The sequence below is a fragment of the Rana temporaria genome, chromosome 8 (genome assembly GCF_905171775.1).
Source record: "Rana temporaria chromosome 8, aRanTem1.1, whole genome shotgun sequence".
Classification (NCBI taxonomy): Eukaryota; Metazoa; Chordata; class Amphibia; order Anura; family Ranidae; genus Rana; species Rana temporaria.
In genome coordinates this window covers 49,592,271-49,609,682 of record NC_053496.1, presented here as the reverse complement: position 1 = coordinate 49,609,682, position 17,412 = coordinate 49,592,271, and the positions used below count along the sequence as shown (strand labels likewise).

The 17,412-nt window shown below is 46.1% G+C and overlaps 1 protein-coding gene across 2 annotated transcripts in view; it reads right to left on the bottom strand.

Annotated features, from left to right (window-relative positions):
* The window catches only part of LOC120946919 (alpha-2-macroglobulin-like), a 93,866-nt gene that overhangs the window by 44,265 nt on the left and 32,189 nt on the right, over positions 1–17,412 (bottom strand). For both annotated transcript variants that reach the window (XM_040361743.1, XM_040361742.1), the window contains exons 15-16: positions 16,276–16,425; positions 10,413–10,583 (exon numbers count right to left, since the gene is read on the bottom strand). In XM_040361743.1, the coding sequence (XP_040217677.1) occupies positions 10,413–10,583; positions 16,276–16,425 (321 nt within the window). The remainder of the gene's footprint in view (positions 1–10,412; positions 10,584–16,275; positions 16,426–17,412) is intronic.

Genomic DNA, 17,412 nt, shown 5'->3' with positions numbered 1-17,412 from the left:
TGAAGCCCTAAGAACAAACAGCATTATGAAGGCCAAGAAACACACCACACAGGTCAGGGCTAAAGTTGAAGTTTAAAGCATGGTTAGGTTATAAAAAATATATACAATTCCAAGCATTGAACATCTTACTGTTCAATCCATCTGAAAATGGAAAGAGTATGGCACAACTGAAAACCTACCAAGACATTGCTGTCCACCTAAACTGACAGGCTGGGCAAGGAGAGCTTTTATTGGCTCTGGTAACTCTGGAGGAGCTGCAGAGATCCACATCTCAGGTGGGACAATCTGTCCACAGGACAACTATTATGCCGCGTACAGACGGTCGTTTTTTGCGATGGAAAAAAAACGACGTTTTATGTGATGTAAAAAACGACGTTTTTGAAACTTCATTTTTAAAAACGACGTAGCATACAGACCATCGTTTTTTCACAATGCTCTAGCAAAGCGAGGTTACGTTTCACCACTTTTTTCCATTGAAGCTCACTTCATAACTAACTTCTGGGCATGCGCGGGTTTAAAAACGTCGTTTTATACGTCGTTTTTTGCTACACACGGTCAATTTCTGTGAAACAAAAACGTCGTTTTGAAAAAACGACACAAAAAATTCGAGCATGTTCGAGTTTTTTTTTGGTCGTTTTTTTGAAGACATAAAACGACGTTTTGCCCACACACAATCATTTTAAATGACGTTTTTTAAAACGTCGTTTTTTTTTATCACAAAAAACGACCGTCTGTACGCGGCATTAGTCGTGCTCTCCACAAATCTGTCCTTTATGGAAGAGTGGCAAGAAGAAAGACATTGTGATTGGTCCACCTTCAGGAGCAGACCAAGCAGTGGATGGATCTGCCTCTGGATCTTATGGGGAGGGCCAACGTCCACAAAATGATCTACCTACCGAGATGACTCTATATCCTTGCCAATTCCCCTTGCAAAATACCTAAATCTATTTTTAAAACGCATAGATTCAATATGTAACCACTTTCCTGTGGAAGGGTAGCACTTGAAACACTACGGTTGCCAGCGCACTTGGCGGGCCTGGCATTTTCCAACTTTTCTATATTATTTGGCATCCCAGTTGGTGCACATCCACGATTGGCTGTGCCCGGTTCCGGCCAACGCCTGTACCTCCACGGAGGGGGCCATCGTATCTTCTCTGGAAACCCTACATAATATTATCTACAGAGACCGGGTCCCCGATCGCCCCGGAACCTCCCTACTTGCCACTTCCCTTTCCTCTTTTCGTTATATTGTCACTAAAGTATCCAGGCACACCTGGGTGAAATCTCTCAACAACCCCCTGTGGTTTAACCCTAATCTGCAGGAACTATACTCCCTTCCTGATCCCAATCGCTGTTACTCCAAGGGGGTTAAATATTTATGCCACCTGTACAATGCTCAGGGCTTTAAATCTTTTTCTCCGCTATGTTTAGACTTCGATTTACCAAGATCGTACCTATTTTATTACTACCAGCTCAGGCACGCTATCCGTGCCCAGTTTGGCTCCCTGGATGATCCCACTGACCTGCCCCCATTGGAAAAACTGCTCAGACAGCCAGATCCCGCTAAACTTGTCTCCACCTATTATGCAGCCCTAATAACTGACTTTAACCCCAGGTTTCACAAAGCTCAGGTAAAACGGACCTCTGGACATCTCCCTGGTAGACGAGGACTGGTCAGAATTTAGTGATACGTATAAAACCTCTGTTATTGCTTCCCGGGACCGCATCATACAGGTCAAAATTTTCCATCAAACCCACCTCACTCCAGCTAAATTACACAGGATGGGTCTCCTGCCCTCAGCTGCCTGTTTCCACGGCTGTGGCCGGGAGGCCGATTTCTTACACTGATTCGGGACATGCCCGGTAGTCCGGGACTTCTGGAAAGAAGTGGGTGCTTTCATCTCATCGGCACTAGGCCTCCCAAACATAATCCACCCCAAGAACTGCCTATTAGACATTTTTGGCGAATTACACCCATCATCACATGCCAAGAGACTTCTCCGTATACTCTTCTTCTATGTTAAAAAAGCTATTTTACGGTCCTGGAAGACCCCTCTGGTAAAAACGTATTAATGACGCTATCCCACTGTATAAACTTACTTTTGAACTCCGGAAACGGAACAAAACCTTCCACAAAATTTGGGGTAGACTGTTGGCTAGTCCGCTAACCCTCTCCCAGCACTGATTGTACTACTCTTGCTTGACCATTGATGGGCCGTGCCTCACGGATCTCTAATGTCTGGACCTCCGCTTTTGCTATATCCAGGTATTATACCTGATCCTTTTACCACTGTGCCTACTTTGGGCCAGATTCTCAAAGGGCTTACGATGGCGCAACGCCATTTGCGCCGTCGTAAGTCCTAATCTGGCCCGGCGTATCTATGCGACTGATTCTTAGAATCAGTTACGCATAGATATCCATTAGATCTGACAGGTGTAAGGCTCTTACGCTGTCAGATCTTAGATGCATTTTTTTTCCCGCCGCTAGGTGTCGCCGACGTCGTTTTCCCCGTCTATGCAAATTAGCTATTTACGCGAGATTCCCGAACGTACGCGCGGTCGACGCAGTGAATTTACGAAGTTTCCGTAGCTTTTGCGTCGTGTAAAGTTGCCCCTGCTATATGAGGGGCAACCAATGTTAAGTATGGCCGTCGTTACCGCGTCGAAATTTAAAAATTTAAGTTGTTTGCGTTTGTCGTCCGTGAATGGCGCTGGACGCCATTTACGTTAACGTCGAAACCAATGACGTCCGTGCGACGTCATTTAGCGCAATGCACGTCGGGAAATTTTAGGGACGGCGCATACGCAGTACGATCGGCGCGGGAACGCGCCTAATTTAAATGATCCACCTGGATCATTTGGATTAGGCGGGCTTGCGCCGGAGAATTTACGCTACGCCGCCCCAACTTTACAGGCAAGTGCTTTGTGAATCAAGCACTTGCCCGTAAAACTTGCCGCCGCGTAACGTAAACTAAATACGTTATGGCCACATAATTTTACGCCGATCTACGAGAATCTGGCCCTTTATATTTTGCACTGATGTCAGTTTATTTTTCTATGTTTGAGTGTATTGCCTAATGTTTATGACCAGGTTGTCTGGTGGTGTTTTTTTGTATGTTTTTCTGTTTGTTGGTTTGTCTTAAACCTAATAAAAATATCTTTGAAAAAAAGAAAAAAGACATTGTGGAAAGAGCCATAAGAAGTCCTGTTTGCAGTTTGTGAGAAAACATGTGGGGGACACAGCAACCGTAGAAGATGCTCTGGTCAGAGGAAACCAAGAGTTAGCATTTTGCTTTTAGGCCAAAAAGTTATGTGGGGCGGAAAATTAATACTGTGCATCACCCTGAACACACCATCCCCAACCGTGAAACATGGTAGTGTCAACATGTTGTGGGGATGTTTTTCTTCAGCAGGGACAGGGAAGCTGGTCAGAGTTGATGGGAAGATGAATGGAGCCAAATACAGGGCAATCTTAAAAGAAAACCTGTTCGAGCCTGAAAAAGACGAGCGGAGGTTCACCTTCCAGCAGGACAACAACCCTAAACATACAGCCAGAGCTACAATGGAATGTTTTAGATCAAAAGCATATTCATGTGTTAGAATGGCCCAATGTCCAGACCTAAATCCAATTGAGAATCTGTGGCAAGACTTGAAAATTGCCGTAAACAATCCAATCACGTCCAATCTGACAGAGCTTGAGCTATTTTGCAAAGAAGAATGGGCAAAAATATCACTCTAGAGGTCGATTTACTAAAGCCATATCCACTTTGCACTACAAGTGCACTTGGAAGTGCAGTCGCTATAGATCTGAGGGGAAGATTTTATCATCCAATCATGTGAAAACTAAAATGATGTTTATTTTCCTTGCAGATTCCCCCTCAGATCTACAGTGACTGCACTTCCATGTGCACTTTCAGTGTACTTAACCACTTCCCGAACGGCCGATGGACGATTTACGTCCGGGAAGTGGTTTTGAAATCCTGACTGGACGTCCTGCAGGATTTCATGCCACGCGCGCCCGTGGGGGCGCGCAACACGGTGATCGGTGATGCGGGGTGTCAGTCTGACACCCTGCATCTCCGATCTCGGTAAAGAGCCTCCGGCGGAGACTCTTTACCACATGATCAGCCGTCTCCAACCACGGCTGATCACGATGTAAACAGGAAGAGCCGTTGATGGCTCTTCCTCACTCGCGTCCGACAGACGCGAGTAGAGGAGAGCCGATCGGCGGCTTTCCTGACAGGGGGGGTTCGCGCTGATTGTTTATCAGCGCAGCCCCCCCTCAGATCGCCACACTGGACCACCAGGGAAGCCCACCCTGGACCACCAGGGAAGGGCAGATAAAAAAAGTCTTGTAAAAAAAAAAAAAAAAAAAAAGCTTTTAAAAAAAAAATGGGCACTGACTGGCAATATGGGTAGATCAGTGCCGCCCCACAGTGTCCATCAGTGCCACCCCACAGTGTTTGGGAGCCACATCGCACGACCGCACAATTGCCATTCAAAGTGCGACAGTGCTGAAAGCTGAAAATTGGCTTGGGCGGGAAGGTGCGCAAGTGCCTGGTATGGAAGTGGTTAAAGTGAAAAGTGGATTTGTCTTTGGTAACTAACCCCCTAGATGTGCAAAGCTGGTAGAGACATCCCCAAAAAGACTTGTAGCTGTAATTGCAGTGAAAGGAGGTTCTACAAAGTATTTACTCAGGGGGGCTGAATACAAAAATACACCACTTTAGACATTTGTAAAAAAAAAAAAAAAATTAATAATAATAATAATAATAATAATAATAATAATAATAATAATATGAACCATTTCTCATTTTCCTTCCACTTCACAATTATGTGCCACTTTGTGTTGGTCTATCACATTTACGTTTTAGGTTGTAACATGACAAATGTGGAAAATGTCAAGGGGTATGAATACTTTTGAGGCACAGTGCGTGTGTACAACCCTCACATTTTTGTAAATACTTTATTATATTTTTATGTGACACTTTGCTACAATGTAAAGTAGCAGGTGTACAACAGTAAATTTGTTGTCCCCCAAAAATAGCACACAGCCATTAATGTTTAAACCCCTGGCAACAAAAGCAAGTACACCCCTAAGTGAAAATGTCCAAATTCGGCCCAATTTGCCATTTTCCCTCCCTGTGTCATGTGACTCGTTACAAGGTCTCAGGTGTGAACGAGGAGCAGGTGTGTTAAATTTGGTGTTATCGCTCACTCTCATACTGGTCACTGCAACACGGCACCTCATGGTAAAGAACTCTGAGGGTCTGAAAAAAAAATAATAAGTTGTTGCTCTACATAGATGACCTAGGCACTGGGGAGCTACATTTCATTGAGGGAACCATAATTGCCAACATGTACTGTGACATACTGAAGCAGAGCATGATCCCCTTCCCTTCGGAGACTGGGCTGCAGGGCAGTATTCCAAAAAGATAACAACCCCAAACACACCTCCAAGACATCCACTGCCTTGCTAAAGAAGCTGAGGGTAAAGGTGGTGGACTGGCCAAGCATTTCTCCAGACCTAAACCCTATTGAGCATCTTCAAATGGAAGGTGGAGGAGCGCAAGGTCCCCAACATCCATCAGCTCTGTGATGTCATGGAGGAGAGGAAGAGGACTCCAGTGGCAACCTGTGAAGCTCTGGTGAACCCAAGAGGGTTAAAGCAGAGCTGAAAAATAATGGTGGCCACACAAAAATATTGACACTGGGCCCAATTTCACATTTTCACTTAGGGGTGTACTCACTGGCCCGGATTCAGTAAGATTTGCGCATAAATTACGGAGGCACAGGGCAACGATTTTGCCCTGCGCCCCCGCAAATTTGCGCCGCTGCCCTCGATTCACGGAGCTACTAAATTGCGAGGGCGCGCCGGCAAAATTGCCCGGCGTAAGCGCGCGCAATTTAAATGATCCCGCGGGAATCATTTAAATTAGGCGCGTTCCCGCGCCGATCGTAAAGCGCATGCGCTGTCGGGAAACTTTCGCAAGGACGTCATTTGCTTCAAAGTGAACGTGAATGGCGTCCAGCGCCATTCACGAATCACTTACGCAAACGACGTGAAATTCAAATTTCACGACGCGGGAACGGCGGGTATACTTTAGCATTGGCTGCCCCTACTATTAGAAGGGGCAGCCTTACGCTAAAGACGCCGTACGGAAACTCCGTAACTTGCGTACGCAGGGCCCGCGCAACATTGTGAATCGGTGTTAGTATGCAATTTGCATACTATACACTGAGCACAATGGGAGCGCCCCCTAGCAGTCATCGCAAGAATGCAGCCTAAAATCTGCGTGGCATAAGAGCCTTATGCCACGCAGATTTTAGGCTGCAGTCGGCGTTACGATGTTCCTGAATCAGGAGCATTGGTAACGCCGGAGCAAGTCAGCAATTGCGCTGCGTAACTATGGTTACGCAGGCGCAATTGCTCTCTGAATCCGGGCCACTGTTGACAGCAGTTTAGACATTAATGGCTGTGCGAGTCATTTTGAGGGGACAGCAAATTTACATTGTTATACAAGCTGTACACTCACTACTTTACATTGTAGCAAAGTGTCATTTCTTCAGTGTTGTCACATGAAAAGATAGAATAAAATATTTACAAAAAAAATGCAAGGGGTGTACTCACTTTTGTGAGATACTGTACATAAATACATACATACTAAATAATAATTGTTGCCATTTAACCACTAGCTGCCGTCATACAGCGGCAGGTTGGCTCTTTAAACAGTTATAGAAGGTGCGCAGCCACTACATGACAGGGGACCCGATGCACGTGGCCGGAGGGTGCGATCGTGGGCACGAGAGCCAGAACAGGTGTGTAAACCCGCAAATCCCCATTCTGTCATGATAGACAGATCGTCTGTTCCCACTAGTTAGGACAGCGATAGGTCTCCTCTAGTCAGTCACATTCCCCCCACAGTTAGAAACTCAGGAGGGAACACATTTAAACCCTCGATCGCCCCCTAGTGTTAACCCTGTTCCCACCAGTGACATTTACACAGTAATCAGTGTCTAAACAAACCCAAGGTCCCCCTCCCTTACATTGCAGCTCACAGAGGGAGAGTTTGGCCCCCTTCAGACTGGGGCGGGAGCCACGGTGGCGGTATAACACGGCTAAAAATAGCGGCGCTATACCACCGGGATTGCCGCGGGAATCAGCCGCTAGCTGTGTGGTATTAACCCCCGCTAGCGGCCGATAAAGGGTTAATACCGCCCGCAATGCGCCTCTATAGAGGTGCATTGCGGGCGGTATTGCTGCGGTTTTCCATTGCTTTCAATGGGAAGGAGCGGTATACATGCCCCTCCTCTCACCGCTCCAAAGATGCTGCTGACAGGAGATTTTTTTGTCTCCCGCCAGCGCATCGCCTCAGTGTGAAAGCCCTCGGGCTTTCACATTGAGTCTGCAGTAAAGGAGTTTTTCAGGCGGGATAGCAGCGCTATTTTTAGCGCTGTACCGCCTGAAAAACTCCTCAATGTGAAAGGGGCCTTTTAGAAAACAAGAGCTGCCAATCCAGAGAGCAGAGGGTAGGACTGGGTGTTGACCGATAAGCTACAGCTTGTGACTCAGCAGTGACAATGCCGATAGTCACGCCCCCTACAACATCTTCTCAACACAATTTAGTGCAAAAAGGCACCTCCTACTTGGAAGGGGCAACTCTGCTCAGTGCAGCAGTGTTGCCACACCATCACAGGAAGCTGAATTAGGTGGACTTCACTGACAGGATCAAGAGGTATTTGTGGGACTTTTTCAGGGGACCAAAAGAAGACCAACAGTAGAGATGCCCTTATAGTTGAGTGTTACATCACATTATTTGGAATAATAGGCCATAGTTCTAGGAAAGGTGACTGTATGCCGGTTATTGTATAGTTTAAACACTTATGGGCATCTTTTACCTCTCAAAGAGCACATAACCTCTCCCTTCATATGCTTTCTCTCCGGAAGTTCAGAGCCATCTTTGTTCAGGCATATATGAGGGTCACCATTTACTATGGCATGTACAGTAAATCCTGGTGCCTCTGCAGTTCTTGGCAGAGTTAACAAAATCTCTAAAAAGCTGCAGTAGAGGGGGAGGCGTTTCACTTTGTGATTTGCGGCTTAAATGTTATAATCTAATAGGTAGATTCACGTACAGAGGACTAACTTTAGGTTGGCCTAGTGTTTTTAGGCTACACCGCCGTAAATTAACTAGGCTAGTAGTGATTCTCAAACCACTTACCTGCGTAGCCTAAACCGAACGGGCGTGAGGGCGCCCAATTCAAATTACTAGGAGGGGGGCGTGTAGTATGGAAATGAGGCTTGACCTCACATTTGACGTTCTTGCGTACTGCGCATGCACCGGGTGCCTACATTTCCCAGGGCGCATTGCGGCTAAGTAGGCCGTACGGGCCTATTGATTTCGACGCGTACGTAAATGACATAAATCCCGATTCGCGGACGACTTGCGCAAACGACGTAAAAAATTCGAACCTCGCGGCGGGAACGGCAGCCATACTTAACATTGTTATTCCACCTCATAGGTGGAATAACTTTAGGCAGCCTATCGCGTACGGAAACAACGTTAATCGACTGCGGCGGGCTCGCGTTCATTCGGGAATCGTCGTAAATTCTTATTTACATAATCTAGGCCGGCCGCAATGTAAGCGCCACCTAGCGGTAAGAGAAAACATTGAGGTTTAGGACAGCGCAAGCCGTCCTATCTTAGATATGTTTAAGTGTATCTCTGTTAGAGAATACACTTAAACATAGGTTGGCTTAGATTCAGAGTTAGGTCCGCTTATCTGTAGATAAGCCGGCCTAACTCTTTGTGAATCTACCTACAAATGAGCACTGGAAACCAAGAAGAAGCCGCCTTCTGCCTGGAGCAAGCAGACAACCAGGGATTAGCAAAGTTGATGAACAAAATGCAAGATATAAAAAGGTAAAATAGCGGTCCCAGCAATAGCTAAAAGATCAGCAGGTCCTCCCATGGCAAACTTAAAGATCTGCTTATTTGCCCCCCTCCTAGATGGGGTGATTTCACCAAAATTTAAAGGGGTTGTAAAGGTACAATTTTGTTTTCCTAAATAGCCTCCTTTACTTTAGTGCAAACCTCCTACACTTACCTAATCTTTCCATTTTGCTTTTAAAATGTCATTTTTTTGTGAGAAATCCTCACTTCCTGTTCTTCTGTCTGTAACTCCACACAGTAACGCAAGGCTTTCTCCCTGGTGTGGAGTGTCGGGCTCGCCCCCTCCCTTGGACAACAGGAGAGTCAGGACGCTCTTTACGTTGCAGATAGAGAAAGGAGCTGTGTGTTAGTGGGCGTCCTGTCTCTCCTTTAGTCTAAGGAAGGCGGTGAGCATGACACTCCACACCAGGGAGAAAGCCTTGCATTACTGTGTGGAGTTAGACAAAAGAACAGGACGTGAGGATTTTTCAGAAGAAATAAGGACATTTAAAAGCAAAATGGAAGGATGAGGTAAGTGAAGGAGGACTGCACTAAGGTAAGGGAAGCTATTTATAAAAAAAAATAAAAAAATTGTACCTTTACAACCCCTTTAATTTCACCAACATTCATCATTGACGGCTTTTCATTATTAAATAGTGGGGCTTTTTCAAACTAAAGGATATGGTTGTATTTTGTGACACGTCATGAATGTATTTATGCAGAATTGTGAACATTACCGAATGGCCTACTTTAAACACACACATATTTATATGTTCTATTGCACATGTGTCAAACACAAGGCCCACGGGCCAAATCTGGCCCCTCAGGCCATTTCATGTGGCCCTTGCACCTAGTCTACCACCTTTGGTTCTCTAAAAAATGCACTGAACTCTGTACATAGTGCATACCTGAACTCCACATAAACACACTCCTGGTATTTTTTGCTCCTTTAAGATCCTCCCTCTGTAAGTGCAATTTGGTCGAACCCCCTGCTCGGTGTGGTTTAATGGGGGGGGCAGTGGTTTTGTGTAGTCCAATGCCGCGTACACACGATCCAAAATTCAGACGAAACCATGGATTTTTTTTCCGACAGAATGTTGGCTCAAACTTGTCTTGCATACACGGTCATACAAATGTTGTCTAAAATTCCGAACGCCAAGAACGAGGTGATGTACAACACTACAAGCCGAGAAAAATTAAGTTCAATGATTCCGAGCATGCGTAGGATTTTTGTGCGTCGGAATTGCATACAGACGATCGGAATTTCCGACAAGAACTTTTGCCGTCTGAAAATTTGAGAACCAGTTCTCAAATTTTTGTTGTCGGAAATTCTGATCGTTTGTACACAGAATTAGATACAACCAGGCCCTTGGAGAGCAACCATCATAAAGCCGATGCGGCATGGGATGAAATGGAGTTGACACCCCTGTTCTACTGCTTTGAGTGTAGGCTTGTTGACCGAGAGCAATGAATACTTACACTATAAACCTTACTGACATCTTCTTCCCCAGGGAAGCCAACAGGTTGCCAATAAGTACCATTGACCAGGATTTGTTTATTTTTATCAGTACAGGGCACCTGAGGAGGTTGTACATTGAATCCTGCTGCATAGTATCCATTCAGGCTGGTGTACTGAAGAGAGTTATACACCTGTAACAATGGGATAGAATTACATTTAGGTCAACATTAAAGAGGAACTGCAGTCTGCACTCATAATTTGTAATAAAAACATCTTTGCCATTTTGAAGCTTCCCTCCAACCACATATACATACATATATACACACACAAATTCTGTACTTGCCAATTATGCTACAGAAATCTCCCTCCACCGAGTCTGACTGCAGCCATTTTAACTGTGGGCAGCTGAGCTGCTACCTATTCACTTCCTGGATTTAGGCACGCACACACACACACACACACACACCTGCCAATTTCTCCTGTGGATGAATACACATAGATCGCTGCAGTCTCCCGATATATCCGCCCTCATCCAGTGAGGCCTGGAGTAAAAAGAACAAAAGGCAGAATAACCGAGGGCCGGGCATGAATGGGTGGAAGTATGGGCAACGGAGGGTTAACAGAGGCAAGAGGAGGAGTGAGGGAGTGTGCTGAACATGGGCGAAGTGTAGGGGGAGGAGACATATATAAAGGGGGCGGGGACGCACGTGGAGCAGTGCGGGAACGGGATCACACAAGGAGGCAGTTTTTTACACGCTGCTCCTTGTTTGTTACTATGACCGACGTGGACTTGCTTTTGGCCAGACTCAGGGGGGCGGCTGCATCACGGGGACCGGACTGGCTGGAGGCACAGGTGGGGGGGTTTGCTCCAGGACGAGGCGGGGGGGTCCCAGGTCGTAGATGTAATGTCGCCACCCGCTCGGCGGTCTAGACCCCCGGAGCGTTATTCACCTGGCCCTGCTGTTAGAGCCCAGCACCATCCTAAGAGCCCACACGTGGACCCGTCGCCCGGTGCTTCAAAAAAAGGGAAGCGGGCAGGGGACGCTGCCAACAAGAGGGAGGACACCAGTGAGGGGGGAAAGGATGCTGCCTTTCCTAAATAAGTATCCTGATCAGGCGGCGGCCAGGCTACTTGCCTCTGGGTTCTCAGAAGGTTTTGTCATTCCGTGTTCTTTGTTGGAAGTGCCAACCTTGGCAAGGAACTTACGGTCTGCTTTGGAAAACCCGGGGGTGGTTTCAGAAAAGTTGGCCAAGGAGGTAGAGTTGGGACAGATGGGTGGGCCATTTGCGGAGATGCCGTTGCCGAATCTAGTGGTCTCGCCCCTGGGAATAGTGCCCAAGAAGGAACCGAATAAGTTTTGCCTCATTCATCACCTTTCCTTTCCGAGGTGGTTTGCCCAGTGAGGGTGGTACGGGAGTTCCTGGCAGTGCGCCCAGGGTTGGGTGGGCCGTTTCTAGTGCATGGGGATGGATCGTTTGTGTCTAGGTTTAAATTTGTGGCGATGTTCAGGAAAGGTTTAAGGGTGGCAGGGTTTGAGGACACGCAATTCGCCTTGCACTCCTTTTGTATCGGGGGCAGAGGCAGCCCGGTGCAGGATGAATGAGGCAGCGGTCAAGAGGATTGGGCGCTGGGAATCCAGGAGATTCCGGTCTGATGTACGCCCACACATGTTGATGGATTGAAGCGGAGATTGGAATGCGGTGCAAGGTTTTTCCTACTTTCTGGGGTGTGGGCCTGATTGTCACTGTTATTTGTCTTTTCAGATGGAGGTCATTCACGCCTCGTTTGGATTTTGGGTCATTCATTTGTTTTTTGGGGGGCCAGGAGAGCGGATGCGAGGCAGCTAGGCATTTCCAGGCGGGAGGCGAGGATTAGGTGGTTGGGTGTACCAGGTATGGGGTGAGGCCGGGTGCTGCCAGAGGTGCAGCGCTACGCTCGACTTGACCGACCTCCTGACGTGTTGGTGCTGCACGTGGGGGGGGGGGGGGATGACCTGGGGGTGAGGCCTATTGGGGACCTGATTGCAGCTGTTAAGGCGGATATTTTGACATTCCGCATGGCTTTCCCGGGCATGTTGCTGGTCTGGTCGGACATAATTGCGGACCACCTGGCGAGGTCGACTGCTAGGCTCAATAAGGGGAGGATTAGGGTGAACAAAGTGGTGGGGAGGTTTGTGGCTAGGCACAGGGGTTTGGTCATTTGGCACACAGAGTTGGAGGTTAATGTGGGACTGTACCTGCGCGGAGATGGCGTTCACCTATCCGATGTGGGTATGGATTTGTGGGCTTTGGGTTTGCAGGAGGGGATTCAGAGGGCCCTGCGGGTGTGGAGGGGCCCTTAAGGGTAAGGGGTTACCCTTTCGGGCTGTGGCGGTGTTCTTTGGTCTTTGATGGTGGCAGTTATCAGATGTGATGGAAGTAGTGGGGGGCTCATCTGTGGGATGGGCCCCTTCTGGGGTAATTCCAGTGGAACGGTGTCCCGATGGAATACAGTTATGGTTGCACTGCGGGGTAAAAGGGTGTCATGGAAAGGCAATAATGTCTGGCAGCTTACCCGTCTCTCCATGTGTTCATTAGAGGCCAGACTCTTATCTGGCTGCCTTCATCATCTCTCCTCCCTGTATGGCTCCACCCCAGGCCATCCCAGGAACTCTATACCAACCACTGCACTGCTGGTCTGCTTGGCTGATCAACATTGTTTGTTACCATTGTGTTCCTGCTTGCCGTGTGCTACGTTATCTTTGTGTACCGATTTTGGCTTTTCTCCGACTACTCCTGTTTTCCTGCGACTCTGACCCTTGGCCTGTCCCTTGGTTATCCTTGTCTGCTTGTTGCCCCGACCTTGGCTTATCCCTCACTATCTTGTGTCCTGAGTGGCTGCTTCCCCTCTCTCCCTATGGAGTGTGACCTAGGGGACTCCGGGGGCCGCGACCTGGATCCAGTTGCAGCGAAGGCCATCCTCACCACCAGAGGCTCTGGTGAATATCAGCTGTATCTTAGACTCTGCGCCCTGGGGAATCTTGGGCTCAAGCTTCCCGTAGGGTCCCTGTTTGTGCCCCAGTGAACCTCTCCCCCATATCCACTCTGTGGTCCATCCGCAGCAGTCTGCTATAGGGTTCACTACCTTTCGGTGCACCCCTGACTCCAACGGGGTGCACTTGTCATCTGGCCACAGTTGACCTGACGAAGGGTATGTCTCCGAGCTGGTATACGGCTGAAGGCCTGTTATGGTAATGGTACCACAGTGTAGTGGTGGAAAATAAAGGTTAAGCCAGGTTGCCGTCAAAGACCAATAGACTGGTGTTAAAGTTTTTAGTTAAAAAGGTTAATGAAGAAAGTCTAGGCTAATTACCAGACAAGAAACAGGAAGTGGGCCAGATAACAAAAAAGGTATTTACTGGCAGAAAAAAATAAAATGAAAAAAATTTTACTGTCCAAAGTTAAAAAAAAAAACAAGAGCAGAAGATTTAATAGATTAAAAGTTGTATGCATAGTGCTGACCCTTTGGCTTGTCCCAGTATCATCCCAGGTTTTCTTTCCCACCAGTGTAATGGCAGGCAGGTGCACAACAGCATCCAAACTTCAGGGGGTAGGCAACCTCGACCCTCCAGCTGTGGTGAAACTACAAGTCCCACGAGACATGGCATGGCTCCTAAAGGCAGAGGCATGGATGGGATTTGTAGTTTCATCACAGCTGGAGTGCAGAAGTTGCCTACCGCTGGTCTAGGGGTTTCCTTTCTCTGAGCACGCCTCCCCAGGGATTGGCTGGGACCTCAAATATTCAGACTGTTCACTTAGACTGCTCCACTTTTATGTTCTGGAGCTTTCCATAAAGCAGGGAGAAGCAATTAAGCCTGCAGCCTGTGGGATCCTGATCAGTCCAGAGCATTCAGCAACAGCTCCACTGAATACAAAGGAGGTCAAAGAAAAACAATATTTTCCTGACAGCCTGGCATCCAACTAGGAGGGTGCTACATATGCATGGCAAAAAAGTCTTTGGTTTTGAATATTAGTAGGGAGGGGTAAAAAAAAAAAAAAAAAAAAAAAAAAACCCGACATCAGTATGTTTGCAGTCTTTGTCCCATTGGTGAGATTTCCCTTTACTTCCTGTCCTGGAGAGATCATAGACAAAAGAAGAAAACTCTACAAAGTCAGGAGAGTTCTCTTTAGACAGATTTACCCTCACCTCTTGCAACAACTTATAATTTGGATTTCTTGCTTTGTCTTGGTGACAGTTGTCACCAACCCTAGTAGAGTGAACCCATCTAGTGGAGATGCACGCTGCAATAAAAAGTGGATTCCTTTCCTGCACTATCCAAAAATAAACAGTTTTGTCCATGCATACACTTTTGAGGTTCTTCACATTTGATACCATACCAGGTTTGCGCTGCAGCCTTTTTTTGCCAGATCCCATTCTGCCCCCACTTCCTTACCATGAGAGAGTGATGTAGACCCCAGAAACATTTGCCAAGTTTAGTCAAGAAGGACCTGTATGTTTTATACACTTATCCAACCACAACCATTTGTGGGCTCACCCTGAATGTTCCAGGTTAGATAAAAAAAAAAAAAAAAAAGCCACAAATCTATTGAATAATTATCTTCTAAACTGATGAAGAAAGAAAAAGTATAAAAAAAAAACAAAAAAAAAAAAATGTATTCATCAAAATTGTTGACGTTTATAGCGTAACAAATAAAAACCGCAGGAGGTGAGCAAGTGCCACCAAAAGAACGCTCTTTGTGAAAAAAAAAATTTTGTTTGGGTACAGCGTTGCACGACCACGCAATTGTCAGTTAAAGCGATGCATTTCCGTATCGCAAAAAATGGCCTGGTCATTAACCACTTAAGGACCACCTAACGCCGATATACGTCGGCAGAATGGCACGTACAGGTATGTTCCCCTTCAAGTGCCCAGCCGCGGGGCGGGCGCGTGCGTGCGCCGCTGGTGGAGTGCCCGCGACCCGGTCCGAAACTCCGTGACCGCGGGACCCGATCACCGCCGGTGTCCCGCGATCGGGTCACAGGAGCTGAAGAATGGAGAGAGGGGAGTGTAAACACACCTTCCCCGTTCTTCTCTGTGGCTTGTCACTGATAGTCTGTTCCCTGTTATAGGGAACGACATCAGTGACGTCACACGTCCAGCCACGCCCCCTACAGTAAGAATCATTCCCTTAGAGCACACTTAACCCCTTATCTCCCATTTTCACAGTAATCAGTGCATTTTTATAGCACTTTTTGCTATGACAATGGTTCCAAAAATGTGTCAAAAGTGTCCACCATAATGTCGGTCACAAAAAAAAAAAAAAAAGTTGATCGCTGCCATTACTAGTAAAAAAAAAAAAAACACACACACACACACGCACGCCATAAAACTATCCCCCATTTTGTAAACGCTATAACTTTTAAGCAAACCAATCAAAAAAACGCTTATTGTGATTTTTTTTTTACCAAAAATAGGTAGAAGAATACGTATCGGCCTAAACTGAGGAAAAAAATATATATATATTTTTATACATTTTTTTGGGATATTTATTATAGCAAAAAAGTAAAAAAATAGTTTTTTTTTTTTCAAAATTGTCGCTGCATTTGTATTTGTAGCGCAAAAAAAAAAAAAAAAAAAGAAGTTTGCTTTTGAGAAATTTTCTGTAAGGCTTTTTTAGAAGCCAATAAAGTACAGATTTAGTTTACTCAACTCAGAGAAAGTGTGTTCAGTGCACACACACACACACACGCCACCAGTCCACATAGGATTTCAGAAAAGGGCTCTGAAGTCATACAAGCCTTAGCTGCCTCAAAAAAAAAAAATATATATATATATATATATATATATATCTCTAAACTTTTAAGCAAACACAATGTCCAAGGTCACCGCATCAATATCTTACCGTAGCAGCAGAAAAGGCTTGCCCTGCATCAAGAAGCAGGAGGCTTGAATCAAAGACACGAATGAGGCAGGAAGAGTCTGAAGTCGTTTTCACTTCCAAGCCAACAAGAGCGCCAGGGGTTTCTGTTGCGGATGTGAAGTTAGCAGAAACCTGGAGAGCAATTAAAATTGTATAAATAGCATGTAATACTGCGTTTTTCACAGCTGTCGTTAGGCACAAACAATGGTTCATAGCAGATTTGATGCAACTATTTTTTTTTATTAAAGAGATAGTTATGCAAAGTATGAATGCTTTATATTTTTTTTACCTAAACCGCGATAAGGAAATTCTAAACCAGCCATTCTCAACCAGGGTTCCATGGAACCCTTAGGTTCCTCCAGCGCTTGCTAGGGGTTCCTTGAGCTTGAGCCTTGAGGGTTGATTGAAAGATCTTAGATTTTTTTGGTGCCTGCACCACTTAAATCTAAGAGCAAGACACCACTTTTCATTTTTAGCTGTCTGTAATGGTGGCATTCTGACCACTATTGAAAAAGGGTTGCCTTCTTCCTACCGACTACCAACGTAAGTGAATTTCTCATATACCCTCCAATTAATTTGTTTTAGCAAGGGTTCTTCAAGACCTGAAAATTATTGGGGTTAAAAAGGTTGAGAAAGGCTGTTCTAAACACTTGTTTACAGCAGATTTAGTCCACTTAAGACACAATCAGATTGTGTGATGGCAGGGTTTTTGTCGGATAATCCAACCGTTTGTACGCTCCATCGGACAATTGTTGTCGGAATTTGACAACAAATGTGGGATAGCATGCTCTCAAATTTTTCAACAACAAATGTGTGCCGTCGGATTATCCGATCGTGTGTACACAAAAGTCTGTCGGACTAAAATCTCAAGTACAAACATGCATGCTAACCATAAGACAACATTAGCAGAAGTTGCCCAAAGGGTGGCACTAAAGAGCAGAAAACATGTAGTTTTGTGTATATTGGCTGAAAAAAAAGTTCTGCTGTATGTATGCAGAACAAGTTCGCGGCCAATGCCCTTTCGCACAAAATTCCACGGATTTGTCCCATGGAAATCCGATTGTGTGTACGAGGCTTCAAGGAGTTGTAAAGGAAAATGTTTTTTCACCTTAATGCAAT